This window comes from Rana temporaria, chromosome 3, assembly GCF_905171775.1.
Source record: "Rana temporaria chromosome 3, aRanTem1.1, whole genome shotgun sequence".
NCBI classification, from domain to species: domain Eukaryota; kingdom Metazoa; phylum Chordata; class Amphibia; order Anura; family Ranidae; genus Rana; species Rana temporaria.
Genome location: NC_053491.1, coordinates 433,890,422 through 433,909,493, shown reverse-complemented (window position 1 = coordinate 433,909,493; position 19,072 = coordinate 433,890,422). Strand labels below are relative to the sequence as shown.

The 19,072-nt window shown below is 47.3% G+C and overlaps 1 protein-coding gene across 4 annotated transcripts in view; it reads right to left on the bottom strand.

Moving 5' to 3' along the window:
* The window catches only part of LOC120933261 (cytokine receptor common subunit beta-like), a 139,700-nt gene that overhangs the window by 56,638 nt on the left and 63,990 nt on the right, over positions 1–19,072 (bottom strand). For 3 of the 4 annotated variants that reach the window (XM_040346378.1, XM_040346380.1, XM_040346379.1), the window contains one exon: positions 2,398–2,521. The exons of the other annotated variant lie outside the window; for it this stretch is intronic. In XM_040346378.1, coding sequence (XP_040202312.1) covers positions 2,398–2,521 — 124 coding nt within the window. The remainder of the gene's footprint in view (positions 1–2,397; positions 2,522–19,072) is intronic. 4 annotated transcript variants of the gene reach the window in all.

Genomic DNA, 19,072 nt, shown 5'->3' with positions numbered 1-19,072 from the left:
CTCCGTTGATCCCCGCTGAGCCGGCAGATGACAGGGCGGTCCCCGCAAACTGGGCAGGGACCGTCCTGTCAGATCTCTGCTCACCCCTAGGGGGATCCGTTCTCCCCATGGGGGATCCGCTCTGCAGACAGATGGAAAAATAGTATTTTCCTCCGTCTGCAGAATCGGAAGATTGCGGACACTGATGAGATCAAGTGTCAGCGGATGTTCATCCGCTGACACCCGCTATCTCATAGGGATTAATGTATGTCCCATTTTCATCCGTAAACGGATGGATGAAAAAGCAGACATACGGTCCTCAGGTGTAAATGGGGCCTAATACTCCCCAACAGCTCAGATAACGATGAAAAGATACAAATTGGAACCTACAGCCTTTAGGTCTGGCACGCATCAGGGATGTTCTCAATCCCCTCTCTTCTTCATAATTGCTATTAAAGCTTTAACTAGCACTATTTGTGCCAATCCAAACATACTTGGAATCTAGAGCAGTGGGGCCAAGAGACGTAACTAGAATCTTCAGGTCCCCAATGTAAGAAACCATGAAGGCCCCCCCTGGTCCCCTACCGGGGCCCTTCCCACGGATCCTGGGGACCTTGGCTCCCATTGTGGGACCCTTTATTACGGTACCACAGCGGGCCACCTTCCTGCCATGCCGGGGTTCCCCCCCCACGCCGCAGAACATCAGAGTCAAGTTGCAAGTGTGACCCTGGTAGTTCTGCCACTGGTGTCGGTATTTTTTTTTATTTTTGTTATTTTATTATTTTACAGTTTTTTATTTTTTATTATTTTTTAGAAACCCTGTTGGAGGCTTTGGTGAAAGATCAGGGGTCCAAACAGACCCCTTATGTCTCACTTTTGAGACAGAGAAAGGGACTGAGGATAGACAGAATGAATGAACAGGAATAGCTTCCCATTCATTCATAAACTGAAGCATAGTAAATTTACTGTGCCTCATCTATGAATGAATAAAAAAACAAACAAAAAAAAGTCTCCCGAGTCTTTTGGGGTAAATAGCTCTTTGCTGTTTTTAGCGGGACTGCGACATTGCAGCGGACAAATTGGACACCTAACTGATGCTTTTTGGGGACCAGTGACACTAATACAGTGGTCAGTGCTAAATAATATGCACTGTAACTGTACTAATGACACTGGCAGGGAATTGGTTAACATCAGGGGCGATCAAGGGGGTTTACGTGTGCCCCTAGGGAGTGCTTTCTAACTGTGGGGGAATGCTGTGACTAGAGGAAAAGAGAGATCCGAATCTCTACTTAGCAGAAACACAAGATCTCCATATTCCTTCCTTACAGAACGGCGGTCTGCCTTGTTTACATGGCCAGACCGCCATTCTGCCTCTCTTGTAAACGATCGCAGGGTGCTAGCGGCCGTCGGACCTGCTAATTGGCTCCCACTGTGTCCAATCACAATGGGAGTGGGTCGCAGGCAGCGTGCACCCTAGACTCATTGCACAAAATCACGTACCTGTACGTGATTTCATGCAGGAGGACTGCCCTGATGCAGTATATATGCGTGGGGCAGGCCTTAAAGAGGAGTTCCACCCAAAAATGGAACTTCCTCTTAACCCACTCCTCTCCCCCTTACATGCCACATTTGGCATGTAATTTTTTTGGGGGGGGGAGTGGGGGCTTCAGGAGAAGGGGACTTCCTGTCCCACTTCCTCCTTCCGCCGAGGGGCTGCAAAGGCGATACGTCATATCGCCTTTTGGCAGCCCCTCCCTGTAGGCGATCGCCTGGGACACGTGACAGGTCCCAGGCGATCACCTGTCCAATCAAACAGCGCCGGGCCGCTCGCGCATGCGCAGTGGGTGCCCGGCCGTGAACCCGAAAGCTGTCACGGCCGGGTGCCCACAGTGACAATGAAGACGGGGAGGGGGGGAGAGGAGAGGACCCCCGGCCGGTGCGTCGCTGGAGCAGGTAGGTGTCAGTTTATTAAAAGCCAGCAGGTACACTTTTTGTAGCTGCTGACTTTTAATAAACTAAAAAAATAGGTGGAAAACCCCTTTAAGTGGTTAATTTAGGTGCCTGGGATCCTACTATATCTTGCCTAGTTCAGGACTGTTTCGATAACTGCACTTCGGCCAGCCATACATGGATCAAAATTTTGATCCATGTATGGGCAGGCTGATTGTATCATTGATCGACTTGAGTACAACCAGCCTGTTATAGCCGCCAGCAGGAATAATTGTGTTCTACTGGCTGAAAAGACTGGGAAGGCTCCCAGCTGGCAAAACACAATAGCACTGCTGGAGGAATCCCCCCATCAGTACTGACTGTGTTTATGGGGGAATTGAGCTAAATATGGGGAAAAATGCAAATCGCACATAAATAAGGTAAGGTGTAGATAAAAAAGATGCTAATAAGTCACAAGCATAGACATACGTATCTTTGTCTTTGAGAGTCATGTTCACCAGATTCCCAGAAAAGTTATTTTCTGACCATGTGCAGGTAATATTTGTCTCTGGATATAATCGAAAGCAGGACAGACTTTGCAGTAATTTGGAACCTAGGTGGAAATCAAGCATAAAGAACCCAAATGGTATATTTAAAACTAGTTCAGAGAAAACAGTAAAGTAAATTTCCACTGAACGTATAAGAAAATAGCGGTTCAATGTCCCCACACAGTATACAAGAAGTAATTGGTGAAACTTTTAAAGTGGATATTCACGTCACTGGGAGCAGGTACTTTTTTCTGACAGGTACCCACACCCACTTCTGCATTTTTATCCTGGGGCGAAAATGATGGCGGTTTGGCCTGCTCCCTTCCCCAACCGCAATCTCCTGGGACATGCCACATGTCCCAATAGGCTGCATTAACAGTTTTAAAATGTCAACACATTCCTCTGGACGTGCAAAGGGAAGCCAGCTATTAAAAAAGGAGGAAGTCACAGCCAACTCCCAAAGCCAAGATGGCAGCACCGGAGATCCGAAGACCAGTGAAGAACCAGCCTAGATGAAGACAGGGCTAGACTCATGGACTAGTGAGTGTCTGTTTCTTAAAAGTTAGCAGCTCCAGTATTTTTAGCTTCCAAATTTGAATTTTTTAAAGATGAGTGTAGTTTCTCTTTAACCACTTCCCACCCAACCACTGCACATACAGTCATGGCTGAAATTGTTGGCACCCCAGAAAATCAAGTATTTCTCACAGAAAAGTATTGCAGTAACACATGTTTTGCTATACACATGTTTATTCCCTTTGTGTGTAATGGAACAAAAAACAAAAAAAGGGAGGCAAAAAAGCTAATTGAACACAATGTCACACAAAACTCCAAAAATGGGCTGGTCAAAATTCTTGGCACCCATAACTTAATATTTGGTTGCACACCCTTTGGAAAAAATAACTGAAATCAGTCGCTTTCTATAACCATCAATAAGTTTCTTACACCTCTCACCCGGAATTTTGGTCCACTCTTCCTGCAAACTGCTCCAGGTCTCTCTAATTGGAAGAGCGCCTTTTCCCAATAGCAATTTTAAGATCTCTCCACAGGTGTTCAATAGGATTTAGATCTGGACTCATTGCTGGCCACTTTAGAACTCTCCAGCGCTTTGTTGTCATCCATTTCTGTGTGCTTTTTGACGTATGTTTGGGGTCATTGTCCTGCTGGAAGACCTAAGATCTCGGATGCAAACCTAGATTTCTGACACTGGGCTCTACAGTGCGACCCAAAATCCTTTGATAATCCTCAGATTTCATGATGCCTTGCACCAAGTGCCAGAGGCAGCAAAACAACCCCAAAACATCATTGAACCTCCACCATATTTCACTGTAGGTATTGTGTTCTTTTCTCTGTAGGCCTCATTCCGTTTTCGGTAAACAGTAGAATGATGTGCTTTACCAAAAAGCTCCATCTTGGTCTCATCTGTCCACAAGACGTTTTCCCAGAAGGATTTTGGCTTACTCAAGTACATTTTGGCAAACTGTAGTCTTGCTTTTTTATGTCTCTGTGTCAGCAGTGGGGTCCTCCTGGATCTCCTGCCATAGCGTTTCATTTAATTTAAATGTAGAGGGATATTTCTCGCTGACACTGAGGCTCCCTGAGCCTGGAGGACAGCTTGAATTTCTTTGGAACTTGTTTGGGGCTGCTTATCCACCAGCCGGACTATCCTGCGTTTCAACCTTTCATCAATTGTTCTCTTCCGTCCACACCCGGAGAGATTAGCTACAGTGCCATGGGTTGCAAACTTCTTGATAATGTTGCGCACTGTGGACAAAGGCAAATCTAGATCTCTGGAGATGGACTTGTAACCTTGAGATTGTTGATATTTTTCCACAATTTTGGTTCTCAAGTCCTCATACAGTTCTTTTCTCCTCTTTTCTGTTTTCCACATTTAGTGTGGCACACACAGACACACAATGCAAAGACTAAGTGAACTTCTCTCCTTTTTATCTGCTTTCAGGTGTGATTTTTATATTGCCCACACCTATTACTTGCCCCAGGTGAGTTTAAAGGAGCATCACATGGTTGAAACAATCTTATTTATCCACAATTTTAAAAAGGGTGCCAAGAATTTTGACCAGCCCATTTTTGGAGTTTTGTGTGACATTATGTCCAATTTGATTTTTTTCCTTCTTTTTTGTTTTGTTCCAATACACACAAAGGGAATAAACATGTGTATAGCAAAACATGTGTTACTGCAATACTTTACGGTGAGAAATACTTGATTTTCTGGAAAAAAATCTTGGGTGCCAACAATTTCAGCCATGATTGTATACGGCTGGTTGGGTGCTTCTTCCTTCTGAGTGGACGTTAAGGAACGTCCCTTAGAAGGAGGGGGATCGCGCACGCGTGTGCCTGCGCAGCGGAGCAATACCGATGGGCTTGTGTCACCCGGACACGGCGCGTCTCTGATCGGCAAGAGGGCTCTGTGATTGGCCCTCCTGATCACATGACGACTGTGTCCAATCACAGCCGTCATGTGATGTATTTACTGTATTTATATATTTATAAATACTGATGTATTTATCGGCTCTCCTTTCCTCACATGGAAGTTAGCAGTGAGGAGAGGAGAGCGGATCTTTTCAGCCAGCCGTTGATCAGTGAGTATGTGAAGGGGTGTATTTCCGCGCCAAAATTAAATAATTAATACCAATTCCTCAATGTGAAAAATTAATTAACTACTTGAATATCAAGCTGCTCCTCTGGGTCAAAATATTCGGAAAATATTGTGCAATGGAATCAAGGGGTGAGAGAGGGCGCTAGAGGGATGTTGGCTCACTGGTAAGGACACCCTCACAAGGAAGGGACCTCACAGTAAGTGTGATAAATTGAATATATTAAACACTCCTGTGACAAATAGCAAAAAATATGAAAATATCACAATACTATAAAAATCTATATAAAGACAATAAGATAATTATAAACCAGATACTGTGAATATTGTGCTGAAAATATATATAATTCACGAGATCCGTGAACATGCAAGAAAATGCTGTGAAAAAAAAAAAAAAAAAAATGATAAAGTGTCTCTATTTGGCACACTAAATATTGCAGTCCATAGTATGTGGTCTTCCCGGAAAAATAGGTAATCATGCAATGAAATGTGAGTATTACTGCAGCTACCACCAACTGTTACAGCTTCACCCGATGTGCTCTGATCAAGTTATGCTCTTACCGAAAGGTGTGGACCTCTTTAAATAAAAAGAAAGGTCTGCTGAGCTGAGCAGGTTTTAGTGCCTGCACACTTGTACACCAGCTATTGAGACTGCTGTGATGTTTGGCTCAATGATATCCCAGGAATCCAACACCAGAAAACAAAGGAGAGCTAATAGTGCATTATTATTTATTAAAAAAAATGTAAAAACAAAGTGGCTGATTGGCCCCTTACTTTGTGGGTGCCTGCCCAGCACTAGGACTGCATGCGCTGGATATGGGCTCTGTCTCAAAGTGCACAGATCGTCCGCGGTGTGGGGAGTCCCAATGGCAACGGTAGCGTCTATGTGCGGGATCAGCTGGGGAGCAGGGATGTCAGACTGCCTTTGCTCCCCAGCTGATCCCGCACCCACAAAGTAAGGGGCCAATCAGCACACATGTGTAACAGTAAAATCACATGTCCCAATGATCATCTGCGTACATATGTCCGTGATTACATGCGCACATCTGTACATGATCATCTGCATACATCTGTCCGTGGTCACACAAACCAATTATTATACACTTAACTGGATTTTTTTTACCAAAAGACATGTAGCAGAATACATTTTGGCTTAAAAAAAATTTGTTTCCAAAATATTTTTATTAGGTATTCAGCAAATACATACACAGCATAAAATACATTTTACAGAGTATCTTTCAGGCTATCCTTCCCAAGGAGACATGACAGGCATGACAAAATACATCTAGGCACAAAAAAACGATAAATATCAATAGTCTTTAACCCCAAAAAGGGAACATATGTGCTAGAAGTATATACTAAGCTGGTCAATAAACCTCAAACAAGGGGGGGGGGGGAAGGGATAGGATACTCTATATCGTGTATGGAGAAGCACAGGACCATTGGGGGTCTACCCAGCATCCGCCCACCCCTAAAGGGAACATACTGTGGGCGGGAGGGAACCATGAGTAGCACAACATTGAAGAACGGCTGACATGGTCCCAAAGTGAGCAGAGTCCCAACATCTTAGGCGTAATTTAAACATAACAAAGAGGGTAGGGGAAATGGTCCTCAACAATCCGACATCCAGCAATCTGGCCACCTTGGGAACTGACCAACAGGGAGATGCTCTCATAGGTCCGACACTCGTTCTGTCGGAGAGCGCACATGTGTGGGTAAAGAGGGGGAGTGGTCACAACTGGGGGGAGGGGTGGGGGGAGGATCAGGAGATGGGAGATGTGACGGAGTGGCTATTTGGATCAAGCATTCCCGACCGTATCCGACAGCGTTGGGGGGACAGAAGGCGTGGGGGGCGCCACAGAGCTCAGGGTTTCCCTGTATTGTGTCCAGCAAGCCCAAGTATGCCTGCATTTTTCATGCATGTCCTTGGCTTGATGGATAATCCTTTCCATCTCTTCAATTCTGTTGACTCTGGACTGCCAATCTGCTACGGTGGGGGGGAGGGCATCCTTCCAACGAATAGGTATGCATTGGGTGGCCGCGTTAACGAGGTGTAACATCAAAGATTTACGGTATGTCGATTTGGACAGGGAAGTATGGTGAAGTAGATATTGTGCGGGCGTGTAATCAGGTGTATAAGTGGTAATTTGGGAGATGAGATCATGTACCTCTTTCCAGAATGGTTGGATGAGTGGACAATCCCACCATACATGTAGGAGAGAACCCGTGGCCGAATTGCATCTCCAGCACGTAGAGGGGACATTAGGAAAAATGTTGTGTTTAGTTTATCAGGGGTCCTATACCAGCGAGAATACATTTTAAATCTATTCTCTTGGGCGGAAACATTAATGGAGCCCTTGTGGGCATGTGTCCACACCGACTCCCAGTCGTCGTCGGATAAGGTAAGGGAAAGGTCTGCTTCCCACAATCGCTGGATATCAGTATTGGGTTTTGCCTTTGACATGAGCAAGGAGTATAGGAGTGAGATCAAATTTTTCTCTGGTTCAGTTTGACAGCACAAGCGTTCAAAAGGTGTAAGGTCTATATGCCAAAACGAGAGCGACGGTGCATTGTGAGAAAAAATGCCTGAGTTGGAAGAACTTAAATAAAGGTATGCTAACGCCCGGAAGCTTGGAGGTCATGTCCAAATGAGAAAGGAGTGTGCCGTTTTCGAAAAAGAGATGGGCCCGTATCGTAGGGTCACCCTGGGTCGCAGTACGATCTAAGACAAGAATGTCGGCAGGGAAATCAGGGTTCTGTGTCAGGGGCGTCATGGGTCCAGGGGAGGGTATCGTGTTAAAGGATTTACAAGTCGCCCTGAAATTGGACAGGGTGGGACCAATCAGCGGATGACTCACACAGGGTTTAGGGACCGACCGTGGTTCAATCCATGGCAGGTGCGAGACATGTATTCTTGAAAACGCTTCCTCCGCTACTACCCACTCCTTGCTACTTTTGTGTACATGCCAATCCACGATCCTCGTGAGTTGACAGGCTTTATAATACAAGGAGAGATCTGACAGACCGATACCTCCCTTCTGTTTAGGACGAGTCTATCCCAGCCCAATCCCGCGGGGCGACCTGCCCATAGGAAGGATCTACAAACGGTTTTAAAGGAAGTGAAGAAGGCAGGGGGAAGCTTAATCGGGATGGCTTGCATCAGATACAACAACCTAGGGAGGACGTTCATCTTCAATATCGCCGCCCTACCGAACCAAGAAAAATTACCCTTAGTCCAGTTAAGCAGGTCCCCTTTTATCGTCTGAAGAGCAGGCAGAAAATTTGTAGCATAGAGGTCTGATAGGTGCATGGGAAGTTTAATACCCAGGTAGGTGATGCCATGAGGTTCCCATTTAAAGGGGAAGTTTTGTTTACAAAGGTCGACCATAGTCTTTGGTAAGGAAACATTGAGTGCCGTGGACTTGCTAAAGTTAATCTGGAGGTTAGAGAGTGTTTTAAACATCTGGACGTCTTTGAGAAGGTTGGGTAGGGTGATCAGTGGGTTGGTCAGGAACATCAGAAAATCATCAGCGTAAGCAGCGATTTGGCTTAAATTTATGACAAAATTCGATTTTATTGGATTTATTTTAAAATAAAAAGAAGAAAATATTATTTTTTCCAAATGTATGCTCTTTTTTTCGCTTACATCGCAAAAAATAAAAAACTGAGTCATGAATAAATACCACCAAAAGAAAGCTCTATTTGTGTAAACAAAATGATAAAAATTAAATTTGGGTACAGCGTAGCATGACTGCACAATTGTCATTGAAAGTGCGAGAGCGATGAAAGCTGAAAATTGATCTGGGAAGGAAGGGGGCGAAAGTGCCCAGTATTGAAGTGGTTAAGGAAGCATATCATGAGAGATGTAGAGGCTATTGCTGACCACTTCTACTGAAAATGATATGTGTGGCTGTGATGCTGATCGTTTTTATTCAGTACACCAGTCACTGACAAGTAAGAAGTTCTGACTTTTCTGATCTGCATAGTTGTTGCGGGGTTGGAAGGTATAGTAGCCAGTGGCTTAAAATAACAACCAAGCCTCCAACATTTTCAGAAGGAGGAATGGCACCCCCTTATGTTTTTCTCGTGATAGATTTACTATTAAACTTGCCAGGGTTTCAGGTGTAACTCAATTTAAAACCCCTTCAAAGTTCAACTTTACTTTTGCTGAGAAAAAAAATAAAAAATCCTTCCAGGTCAATTACATAAAATAAATACTGTCAACCTGGCCAAAAATGGCAAAGTGACAAGGTCTCTGCAAAGGGGCCTCCTACCCACTGATACCTTGCCCTTTGCCCTCTCACTGCTCCTTTCTCATCTCGGCCAGTACTCCTGATGACCACAGGAAGTAATGACATCACTCTCAGTCATGTGACAGGGTTCTGGCCTAGCAGCACATTGTCACAGGAAAGCAGGCCACATGCTGTTCCATACTTGGAAGCAGTGGGAAATATTGATGGCTACAACAGACAAAAAAGAAGCAGTAAACAGCTGATAAGGTAAATCACATACCGGTAATAAGAAAAATAGGATTTTTGTACTCACCGTAAAATCCATTTCTCTGAGTTCATGGACGGACACAGCAGCATTGACCTTAGGGTTATGTACCTTCGCTCTAGGAAAGACAAGGCAGAACAAAAAACAGCACTTTAAGTGTTAAACACTTCTCTCAGTACAGCACCTCCCAGGGGGCGTGTCCCCCTGGTACATCCCACTCTCTGGAAGCATCCAGCCTCAGTTCGTAGACAAGCAGTAGAAACAAAGGAGGGGTGGGTGCTGTGTCCGTCCATGAACTCAGAGAAATGGATTTTACGGTGAGTACAAAAATCCTATTTTCTCTTCCGTTCATGGACGAACACAGCAGCATTGACCGTAGGGACGTCCCCAAGCAGTGTCCAAAATTTCGAGGGGTGGGAAAAAACACAGCAAACCAAGCTTCACACCAAACAAACCAGAGTTCCTCAACGGAGGAAAATTCAACCTTAAACTGCCGCCTGTAAAACCTTGCGGCCAAAGGAGGCATCCAAAGATGCACTCACATCCACCTTGTAAAATTTTGAAAAGGTGTGGATTGACGGCCAGGTCGCCGCCTTCCATACCTGCAAGACAGATGCTTGATGACGGAAAGCCCAAGAGGCACCAATCGCCCTGGTCGAATGCGCCGTGACCTGAAAGGGAGGCACCCGCCCCTTTAGGGCATAGGCCTGGAGCACGACCTGTCTGATCCACCTAGAACATGGTGGCCGACGAGACCACCAGGCCTTTTTTAGGACCAGTCACCGACACGAACAGTGAGTCCGACCTCCGAAGCGGAGCCGTAGCAGACAAGTACACCCGTAGGGCTCGAACCACATCCAGGGAATGCAAAGTGGCCTCCTTTCGAGTTTTTCGGCCGAGGACATAAGGATGGAAGAACAATGTCCTCATTAATGTGAAAAGCCGAAACAACCTTTGGAAGGAATGATGGCTGTGGCCGCAGCACCACCTTATCCTTATGGGTGACCAAGTAGGAAGCCTTGCAGGACAAGGCCGCCAGTTCAGATACCCATCTGACCGAAGTAATTGCCACCAGAAAAACCACCTTCTGGGACAGAGTCAACAAAGGAATCTTCCGAACGTCCTCAAACGAAGCTACTTGAAGCACCGAAAGAACTAAATTCAAGTCCCAAGGAGGCAGTGGAGGATGCACAGGAGGGGCCACATGCCAGACCCCCTGCACAAACGTACGCACCAAGGAGTGCGCCGCCAAGGGTCGCTGAAAGTAGACAGCTAGAGCCGTGATTTGGCTCTTAACCGTACTTAAGGCGAGAGCCTGATCCACTCCATGCTGTAACAACAGCAGAATCCGGAACACCTCGTATGTACGGGGGTGCCACTTCATCTCTTCACACAGAGATGTAGGCCTTCCACGTACGATGGTAAATCCTACTTAAAGTGGACTTCCGTGCTCGTAGCATGGTAGAAATCACCGAGCCCGACAGACCTCGGTCCTTCAACACCTGGCTCTCAACAGCCACGCCGTCAAAGCCAGCGACTGTAAAGCAGGGTGAAAGATAGGACCCTGCGACAGAAGGTCTTCTCTCAGGGGTAGACGCCAGGGAATGTCTGCCACCAGACGCACCAGGTCCGTGTACCAGGGACGGCGTGGCCAATCCGGGGCAATCAGGATTGTTGGTATCCCCTCGGCTTCCACCCTGCGCAGCAGCCGAGGAAGAAGTTGCAGAGGAGGGAAAGCGTATATCAGGCGATAGTAACCCCAAGGCGCCACCAGCGTGTCTGACGCGTCCGCCCATGGGTCCCTCAATCTGGTCACAAATTGTGACACCTTCCAATTGAGACGGGACGCTAGAGGGTCCACGTCTGGAGTGCCCCAGACCATTCTCCTTGGTCTAGCCTTTGGCGACTTACATAGTCGGCTTGCCAATTCAGCACCCCCGGAATGTACACCGCCGACAGAGCTGGAACGTAGCTTTCGGCCCACCGGAGGATGTGCACGACTTCCGTCGCTGCAGCCGAGCTTCGTGTGCCCCCCTGATGATTGACGTATGCCACAGCCGTGGCTTTGTCGGACTGGATTCTGATCGGTCGGCCTTGCAGACTCAGAGACCACTTGGAGAGACACAACTTGATCGCCCGGAGCTCCAGTACATTGATTGGAAGGCGGGACTCCTCCTGAGTCCAGCACCCCTGGGCTGGACACCCCAGACACCCCCCCAGCCGGAGAGGCTGGCATCCGTCGTGATCACTGTCCAGTGACACGGCAGAAACGATTTCCCGGTCCGTAGTACCGGAGATGTCAGCCACCACACTAGGGAGGACTTGGTCAGTCGACTCACCCGAATCTGGTAATCCAGAGATGAAGGAAGCTTGTTCCAACGTGACAGAATCTCTTTCTGTAACACTCGAGTGTGGAATTGGGCATACAGAACTGCCTCGAAAGAGGCCACCATCAGACCCAGCACTCTCATGCAAAAGCGAAGCAACACCCATTTCTGGGTCGCCATCCGCTGCACCACAGATTGCAGAGTCTGCAGTTTTTCCGCTGGGAGGAAAACTCTCGCCTCCGAGAAATACAGGACCAACCCCAGATATTCCAGCCACTGACCAGTACTGACTTCTGGATATTCAGCAGCCAACCGAATTCTCGGAGGGTCTGACAGGTGATAGACACATCCTCTTCTAATTCTGAGCTTGAGGAAGCTCTCAGAAGAAGGTCGTCCAGGTATCCCACGATAGCGATCCTGCGCTGCCGCATCAGGGCCAGAATCGGGGCGAGCACCTTGGTGAAAACCCGTGGTGCCAAAGCCAGGCCAAACGGGAGGGCCACAAATTGAAAATGGTCTTCCCTGACCGCAAAGCGCAGAAACCTCTGGTGTTTTGCGCATACGGGGATATGCAGGTACGCATCCTTGATATCCAGGGATGCTAGGAAATCCCCCTGATGGAGCGCAGCTATTACTGAGCGAATCGACTCCATCCTGAATTTTTGCGCTTTGACAAAGCAATTGAGGTCCAGGACCGGACGGACCCCATCCTTCTTGGGGACTACTAACAGATTGGAGTAAAACCGTTCCGTTGAGGGAACCGGTACAACCACCCCCCTGACCAGCAGATCCTGGACAGCTCCTGACAGGTCCTTCAGGCGATCCGGAGGTTGGAGGGAAAAAAATCTGTTTGGTGGACAAGAGAGAAATTCTATCTTGTACCCCAAGGAAACTACTTCGCAAACCCAATGGTCGGAAAGAAGAGACCTCCACCGAGCCGCAAATTCGCGAAGCTGGCCCCCCACCAGGGGTGTGGGCGGGGGCAAACCATCATGCAGGCTTGTCCGCAGGCTTGTTGGGCTTGCAGTACCAAGGGCGCTTTTGCCCTTCAGTGGACGTCTTAGCACCCTGGAAACGTTTTCCTGCCGCACTTGGCGGGCGAAAAAAACACTTGGGGGTAGTAAATGAGGGCCCTTGCCTACGGCGAGGCTCCTTACCCTTCCCAGATTGCGGGAGCAGAGTGCTCTTACCGCCTGTGGTTTTTTTTATGATGTCATCCAGGGACGCCCCAAAAAGCCGTTCGCCCTTAAAGGGTAAGTCCACCAGGGACTTCTTAGAGGACTGGTCCGCAGACCAACACTTTAGCCACACAAGGCGGCGTAGTACCACCGCGTAGGTTGAGGCCCTGGAGAGCAAGGGGAGCGTATCCAGGGCCGACTCACAGACAAATTTCAGACCTTGCACCAACTGGTCGGCCAGGTCCACGCAGGTCTCAGAAGCATTCTGCGCCTCCAGCTAATGCACCAGGGACTTAGCCCGTTCGGTAAGTGTCTGCGACACCAGAGCCCCGGACAAAAAACGGTCTCACCGCCGACCCCACCACTGTGAATAAGGAGCGGGCCACAGCCTCAGCTCTCCTATCTGCGGGGTCCTTGAATGAATGAATGAATGAAAAACGTATATAGCGCGGCGCATGCAAACTGAATCGCCTCTGGGCGCTAGTTGTTGCGGTCTTTCTAGAGCATCAAGAAAGCAGAGTTTTGATCTGTCTTCTGAAGGCTAGGTGGTTTTCCTCCAACTGAATGCTGGTTGGTAAAGCGTTCCATAGTTTAGGACCTTGTACCGCAAACCTTCTTTCTCCCTTGGATCTGTATCTGGCTTTGGGTATCTGGACCAAATTTTGGTCGGTGGATCGCAAGACGCGATTGGCGTTGTGACCTTTTATCTTTTCGCATAGATATTGTGGCGCCTTTCCATGGATGCACTTATGTGTCAGACAGAGTGCTTTAAAAGCAATCCTGTTCTTTACTGGCAACCAGTGAAGGATTCTCAGCGAAGGTGAGATTGATTCCCATGTTTTTTTCCCAGTCACAAGTCTGGCGGCTGTGTTTTGAACGACCTGCAGACGAGCGATCTGGTACTTTGGGAGTCCGAGGTAAAGGGCATTTGCATAGTCCAGTCTGGAGTTCACAATTGTTCCCACCACAACTGCTATGTCTTCTTTAGGAATAAATGGAATAAGTCTACGTAGTAGGTGCAGCAGATGGTGAGATCTGCTGACTACTGACCCTATTTATGCGTCCATTGTCATGTAGGTGTCGAAAATGACACCGAGACTTTTAAATTTGGAGCTAGGGGTGATGAATTTGCCCAGAATGGGCGGCGGAATCCAGGTTGTTGCTAGTTGAATCTTCCGACTGGCGTGAAACAGAAGAAGTTCTGTTTTGGAACTATTGAGTTTGAGATAACTCTTTGTCATCCAGTTTTCTATTGAAGACATTTCTCTAAACTGAGATGATGATCATTTTTGTTGCAGATGCGAAAATACAATTGCGTGTCGTCTGCATATGAGTGATATAGTAGTTTTTCGCTACTAATGATTTCAAAAAGAGGGCGAAGATAGATATTGAAGAGCACCGGTGACAGGGGGGGATCTCTGAGGGACTCCGCATGATACCGTGCATTTTTCGGAAGTGAAAGGTCCCAATTTCACTGTTTGTGATCGGTTTTCTAGAAAGGAGGAGAACCATGTTAACTCACCTTCTGCGACTCTGGCTACCTCAGCCAGCCGAGTCAGTAACAGTTTGTGGTCTACCGTGTCGAAGGCTGCGCTAAGGTCCAACAGAAACAGGAGACAAGATTCTCCTTTGTCTGCGGCCTCAAGGGCGTCGTCCCATATTTTGAGCAATGCTGTCTCTGTCCCGTGTCCGGGACGGAAACCTGATTGAAATGGATCAAGTAAATTGTGGGTATCTAGATGCTGTTGCAGCTGTTGTACCACTACTTTCTCCATTACCTTGGAGAGAGCGTTTAGGGCTGTTATGGAACGGCGATGAGTTGGGTCCTTGGGGTCAAGGGTAGGTTTCTTCAAGATGGGCTGGATTGTGCCCTCTTTCAGCTGGGAGGGCACTATGCCTTCCCTAAATCACTTGTTTATAAGCTGCATGATGAACGGTGCCAGGATGTCGGCACATTCCTTCAGCAGTTTAGTGGGGATGATATCATTAGGCACTGTGCTGTTTTGCAAAGTACCGATGATATTTTTTATGGCATCGATGGAGATGGGATTCAGAGTGAACTTTGTTGATTGTAGAACATTTCTTTGGGTGCTGTGTGAAAGATCGAGGGGGGGGGGGGGGGTTGAGGGGGGTATTGTTTTGATGAATGCTTTCCCGGATTCTCTCAATTTTATTGATGAGACACCCTGGATTCATGGTCTGAGTGACCAGCTTGAAGAGTTCGCATGGGTGGTTTAGGGCGCTGTCGATAGCCTTAGAAAAATAATATTTCTTGGCTTTAAAAATGTCTTTATGGTATTTTCTTGTTATTTCTTTGTAGATGATGAGGTTCATCTCTGAAGCCCTTCTTTTCCAGGCGGGTTCCGCCCTTCTGCTCTCTTGCTTCAGCACCGACAGCTGGTTGTTGAACCAGCTGGATTTATTTTTCCGGATGTGGGCTTTGCGTTTTGGCGCTACTAAGTCCGCTGACTGTAATAGGGCTGGATTTATGGCATCCAGTGTTTCTGAGGCAGTTAGGAGTGGTTGTATTGTTTTTATTTTATTTCCTAAGGTATACTTGAAGAGTTCCGAGTGGAGCTTCTTCTGAGATCTAGTCCAGAGTGTTGTCATCGGCTTAGGTGTTTTTATCAATGTGGGAATTTTGGAAATTATGAATTTGATTGCATGGTGATCTGTCCATGGCAATGGTTCATTTTCCAAAATGCTTATTTCCAGATCTTGTCTGAAAATTAGGTCAAGCGTGTGACCTGAAGCATGCGTGGGCCCGCATACTAGTTGCTGTAGCCCTAATCCTTCCAGGTGGTCAATGCAGGCATCGATGAAGCCGAGGTCTTTCCTAAGGCGCGAATCTAGCGTGGCTGGCGCGGATCGATTAAAAAAGACGGGAAATCAGGGAGGGATGCCTCGATTGTGGTCGGGGATGTGGATGTGGGGGTGAGAAAGAGGGGGAGAGCCACAGTGTTTTTGCCGATCCGGCGGCTTGTCCTGAAAAGGACGGCCGCCAAACGGCTCAGGGGAGGTGGATGGCCCTGAGAAACAGGGGCCTACCTGTTTAGTCTGTTGAGACTGTCGAGAAGAAGGGCCCAAGGGGGGGGAGGAAGCGAGTTGTTAATCCTGGGTTCCTGGGAGCTGGAGGCTGGAAGCTGGAAGCTGGAGTTGTTTCGTATGATCCTGCAGGAAAAAAGAAGCACCTGCCTGCCTGCCTAGCTGTCTGCTGTGCGGGGGGATGAGTACTGGAGGTCAGGTGAGAGGAGCTCTCAGGCACACGTCCGTCTGCTAGACCAATGTGCCTGCTGACTGTTTACAGGACCTTAAAAGCGGGAGCCTCTTCCACAGGCAACATGGTGGCCTTGTTCAGCCTGGACACCGGAGGGTCCACTGACAGAGGAGATACCCACTTTTTTTGGAAATCCTCCCCAAACGGGTAACGGACCGCAAAGTATTTTGGTACAGCAAAAGCTTTCTGCGGCCGATCCCATTCCTTGTATAATAAGTCGTCCAGATACGGAACACAAGGAAACACTTTTGCGGTGCGGGGTGGCTTGCGGAACCCAAAAGGGACCGGCATGTCTGATGCCTCTGCCAAATCCCCCCTTCTGGCCACTTGCCGCTTCAATCCTGGCAACAAACGCCTCCAGGACTGCCGTCATAGCATCCAACGAGGCCACAGAAGCAGGGGCACTAAGGGTTAACTCTGGCATGGTTGGGGAAGAAGCCTCACATGAGGGCCCTTATGGTTCAGACTCCATGCTGTCCCACTTAAAAAATGCCACCTTAGTACTGCAGATACAAAAAAGAAAAAAAACGGGACCCACCGGTCACCCTCCTGGCTGATATAGAGAGCAGAGGACCCCCGGGGACTCACCAACCAGAACCAGGCTGTACCGCTGTGCAGAGCTGAGAGTGCTGTCTGTGCCGTGTCATTTCCTCAGGAAGAAAAAACTGCGGTGTTGGCACCGTTATTCCAGGCACTAAAGGCCAAAACATTTCTGAAATGGCCGCCGACATGCAGAAAAACATCATGCGGGCTACAAGAAAATGGCCGCCGACATATAGAGCCGCGGCTCCGGCAAAATGGCGGCCGTACACGTGTAAAACACACAGTGACAAAAAGCAGACACTGACACAGCACCTCACAATAAACCAACACAGCACCAGTACAGTAAAAAATACAGTACCCCACAGCAGCACAGCCCCCCCGGCAGTAGCAGAGCCCCCCCAGGTGGACCCCCCACCTCACAGCCGCCACCCAGAAATGGGGAAGGAAGGAGAGGAAAGCAGGGCGGACCCTCAGTCGACCTCCCCAGGAATGCACCAGCCAAAAAAAACCCTGCCGAGGCAAGGGGATACTACTTACCCAAACTGCGACCACCGGCTGGAGTCATTCCAGACAGAACCAACGTCCGCTTGAGGCATGGCTGTCGGCCCGGCACACTGTGACACGGCCATAGAACATGTGTGCCCTGGAACATGTAGTTCACCGGCCGCCCCTGGAGCAACGGGGCATGTCGTGATCGGCCTAGCTAAAGACCAGCACACGCTCGATGGCCGAATATGGGGGGACTACAAGGATCAGGTCCAGCCTGTCACCCAGTCGGCAATTGATAGAAGATCCCAGGATCCAAAAATGCAGGAACAAAAACAAATAAAGGTAAAAAAAATGGGCTTCAGAAAGGCCATGCTCTCCTGACGCTAGGCAGATTAAAACTGAGGCTGGATGCTTCCAGAGAGTGGGATGTACCCGGGGGACACGCCCCCTGGGAGGTGCTGTACTGAGAGAAGTGTTTTAACACTTAAAGTGCTGTTTTTTGTTCTGCCTAGTCTCTCCTAGAGCGAAGGTACATAACCCTAAGGTCAATGCTGCTGTGTCCGTCCATGAACAGAAGAGAAATGCTAATTTTGCAGAGTTTTGTACACACTGTACAGAATATCCACATTATGGTGAAGGTTACAAGGGAATCGACTTAGATTGTTGCCAATTTTAGATAACCATAGCTAGCTGGAGAATGGAATAGAAAGGTAATTTGCATCGGAAATGCATTTGTGTGCGGAATTTTAAAGCGTGACATGTTAGGTATCTATTTACTCGGCATAACATCATCTTATATATTTTACAAAACAATTGGGCTAACTTTACTGTTTTGTTATTTTTTAATTCATGACACCATTTTCCCCCCAAAAAATACGTTTGGAAAAATACCGTGCAAGATAAAAAGTTGCAATGACCGTCATTTTATTCCCTAGGGTGTCTGCTAAAAAAAAACATAATGTTTGGGGGTTCTGAGTAATTTTCTAGCAAAAGAATGATGATTTGTACATGTAGGAGAGAAGTGCCCGGTATTGAGGTGGTATAAAAGCCCTGTATTGAAGTGATTAAATGTGACCCTTTGTTGTCTCTGTGCTTCATACTAGTATCAATACATCACTGTATGTGATCACTACAGCTAGTACTACTATTACTAGAGATGAGCTTAAGGTGTGGGTCGAACACGAATTCAGACTTGCCCTTGGCTGTTCGGCATTTGGACAGAAACCCAAACTTTTACCTATTCATTGGAAGCCAAATGTCACCTTCCGTTATACATGATAGCTTGCTTCTGTCAATGATTGTTAAGGACACTGGGTACTGCTGAGCCCATAACAATTACTATATTCATCAGCCCTATTAACTTAACTGGGTATGATTATTAACCACTTCAGTACAGGACACTTTCACCCCCTTCCTGCCCAGACCAATTTCCAGCTTTCCGTGCTCTTGCACTTTGAATGCCAGTTACTAAGTCATGCTACACTGTACCCAAACTAATTTTTATCAATTATTTTTACACAAATAGAGCTTTCTTTTGGTGGTATTTAATCTCCACTGGGTTTTAATTTTTTTGCGATATAAGTGAAAAAAGAGCAAAGATGAAAAAAACACAAAAAAAAACACACTTTGTTTTAGTTTCTATTATAACATTTAGCAAATACCGTATATACTCGAGTATAAGCCAAGTTTTTCAG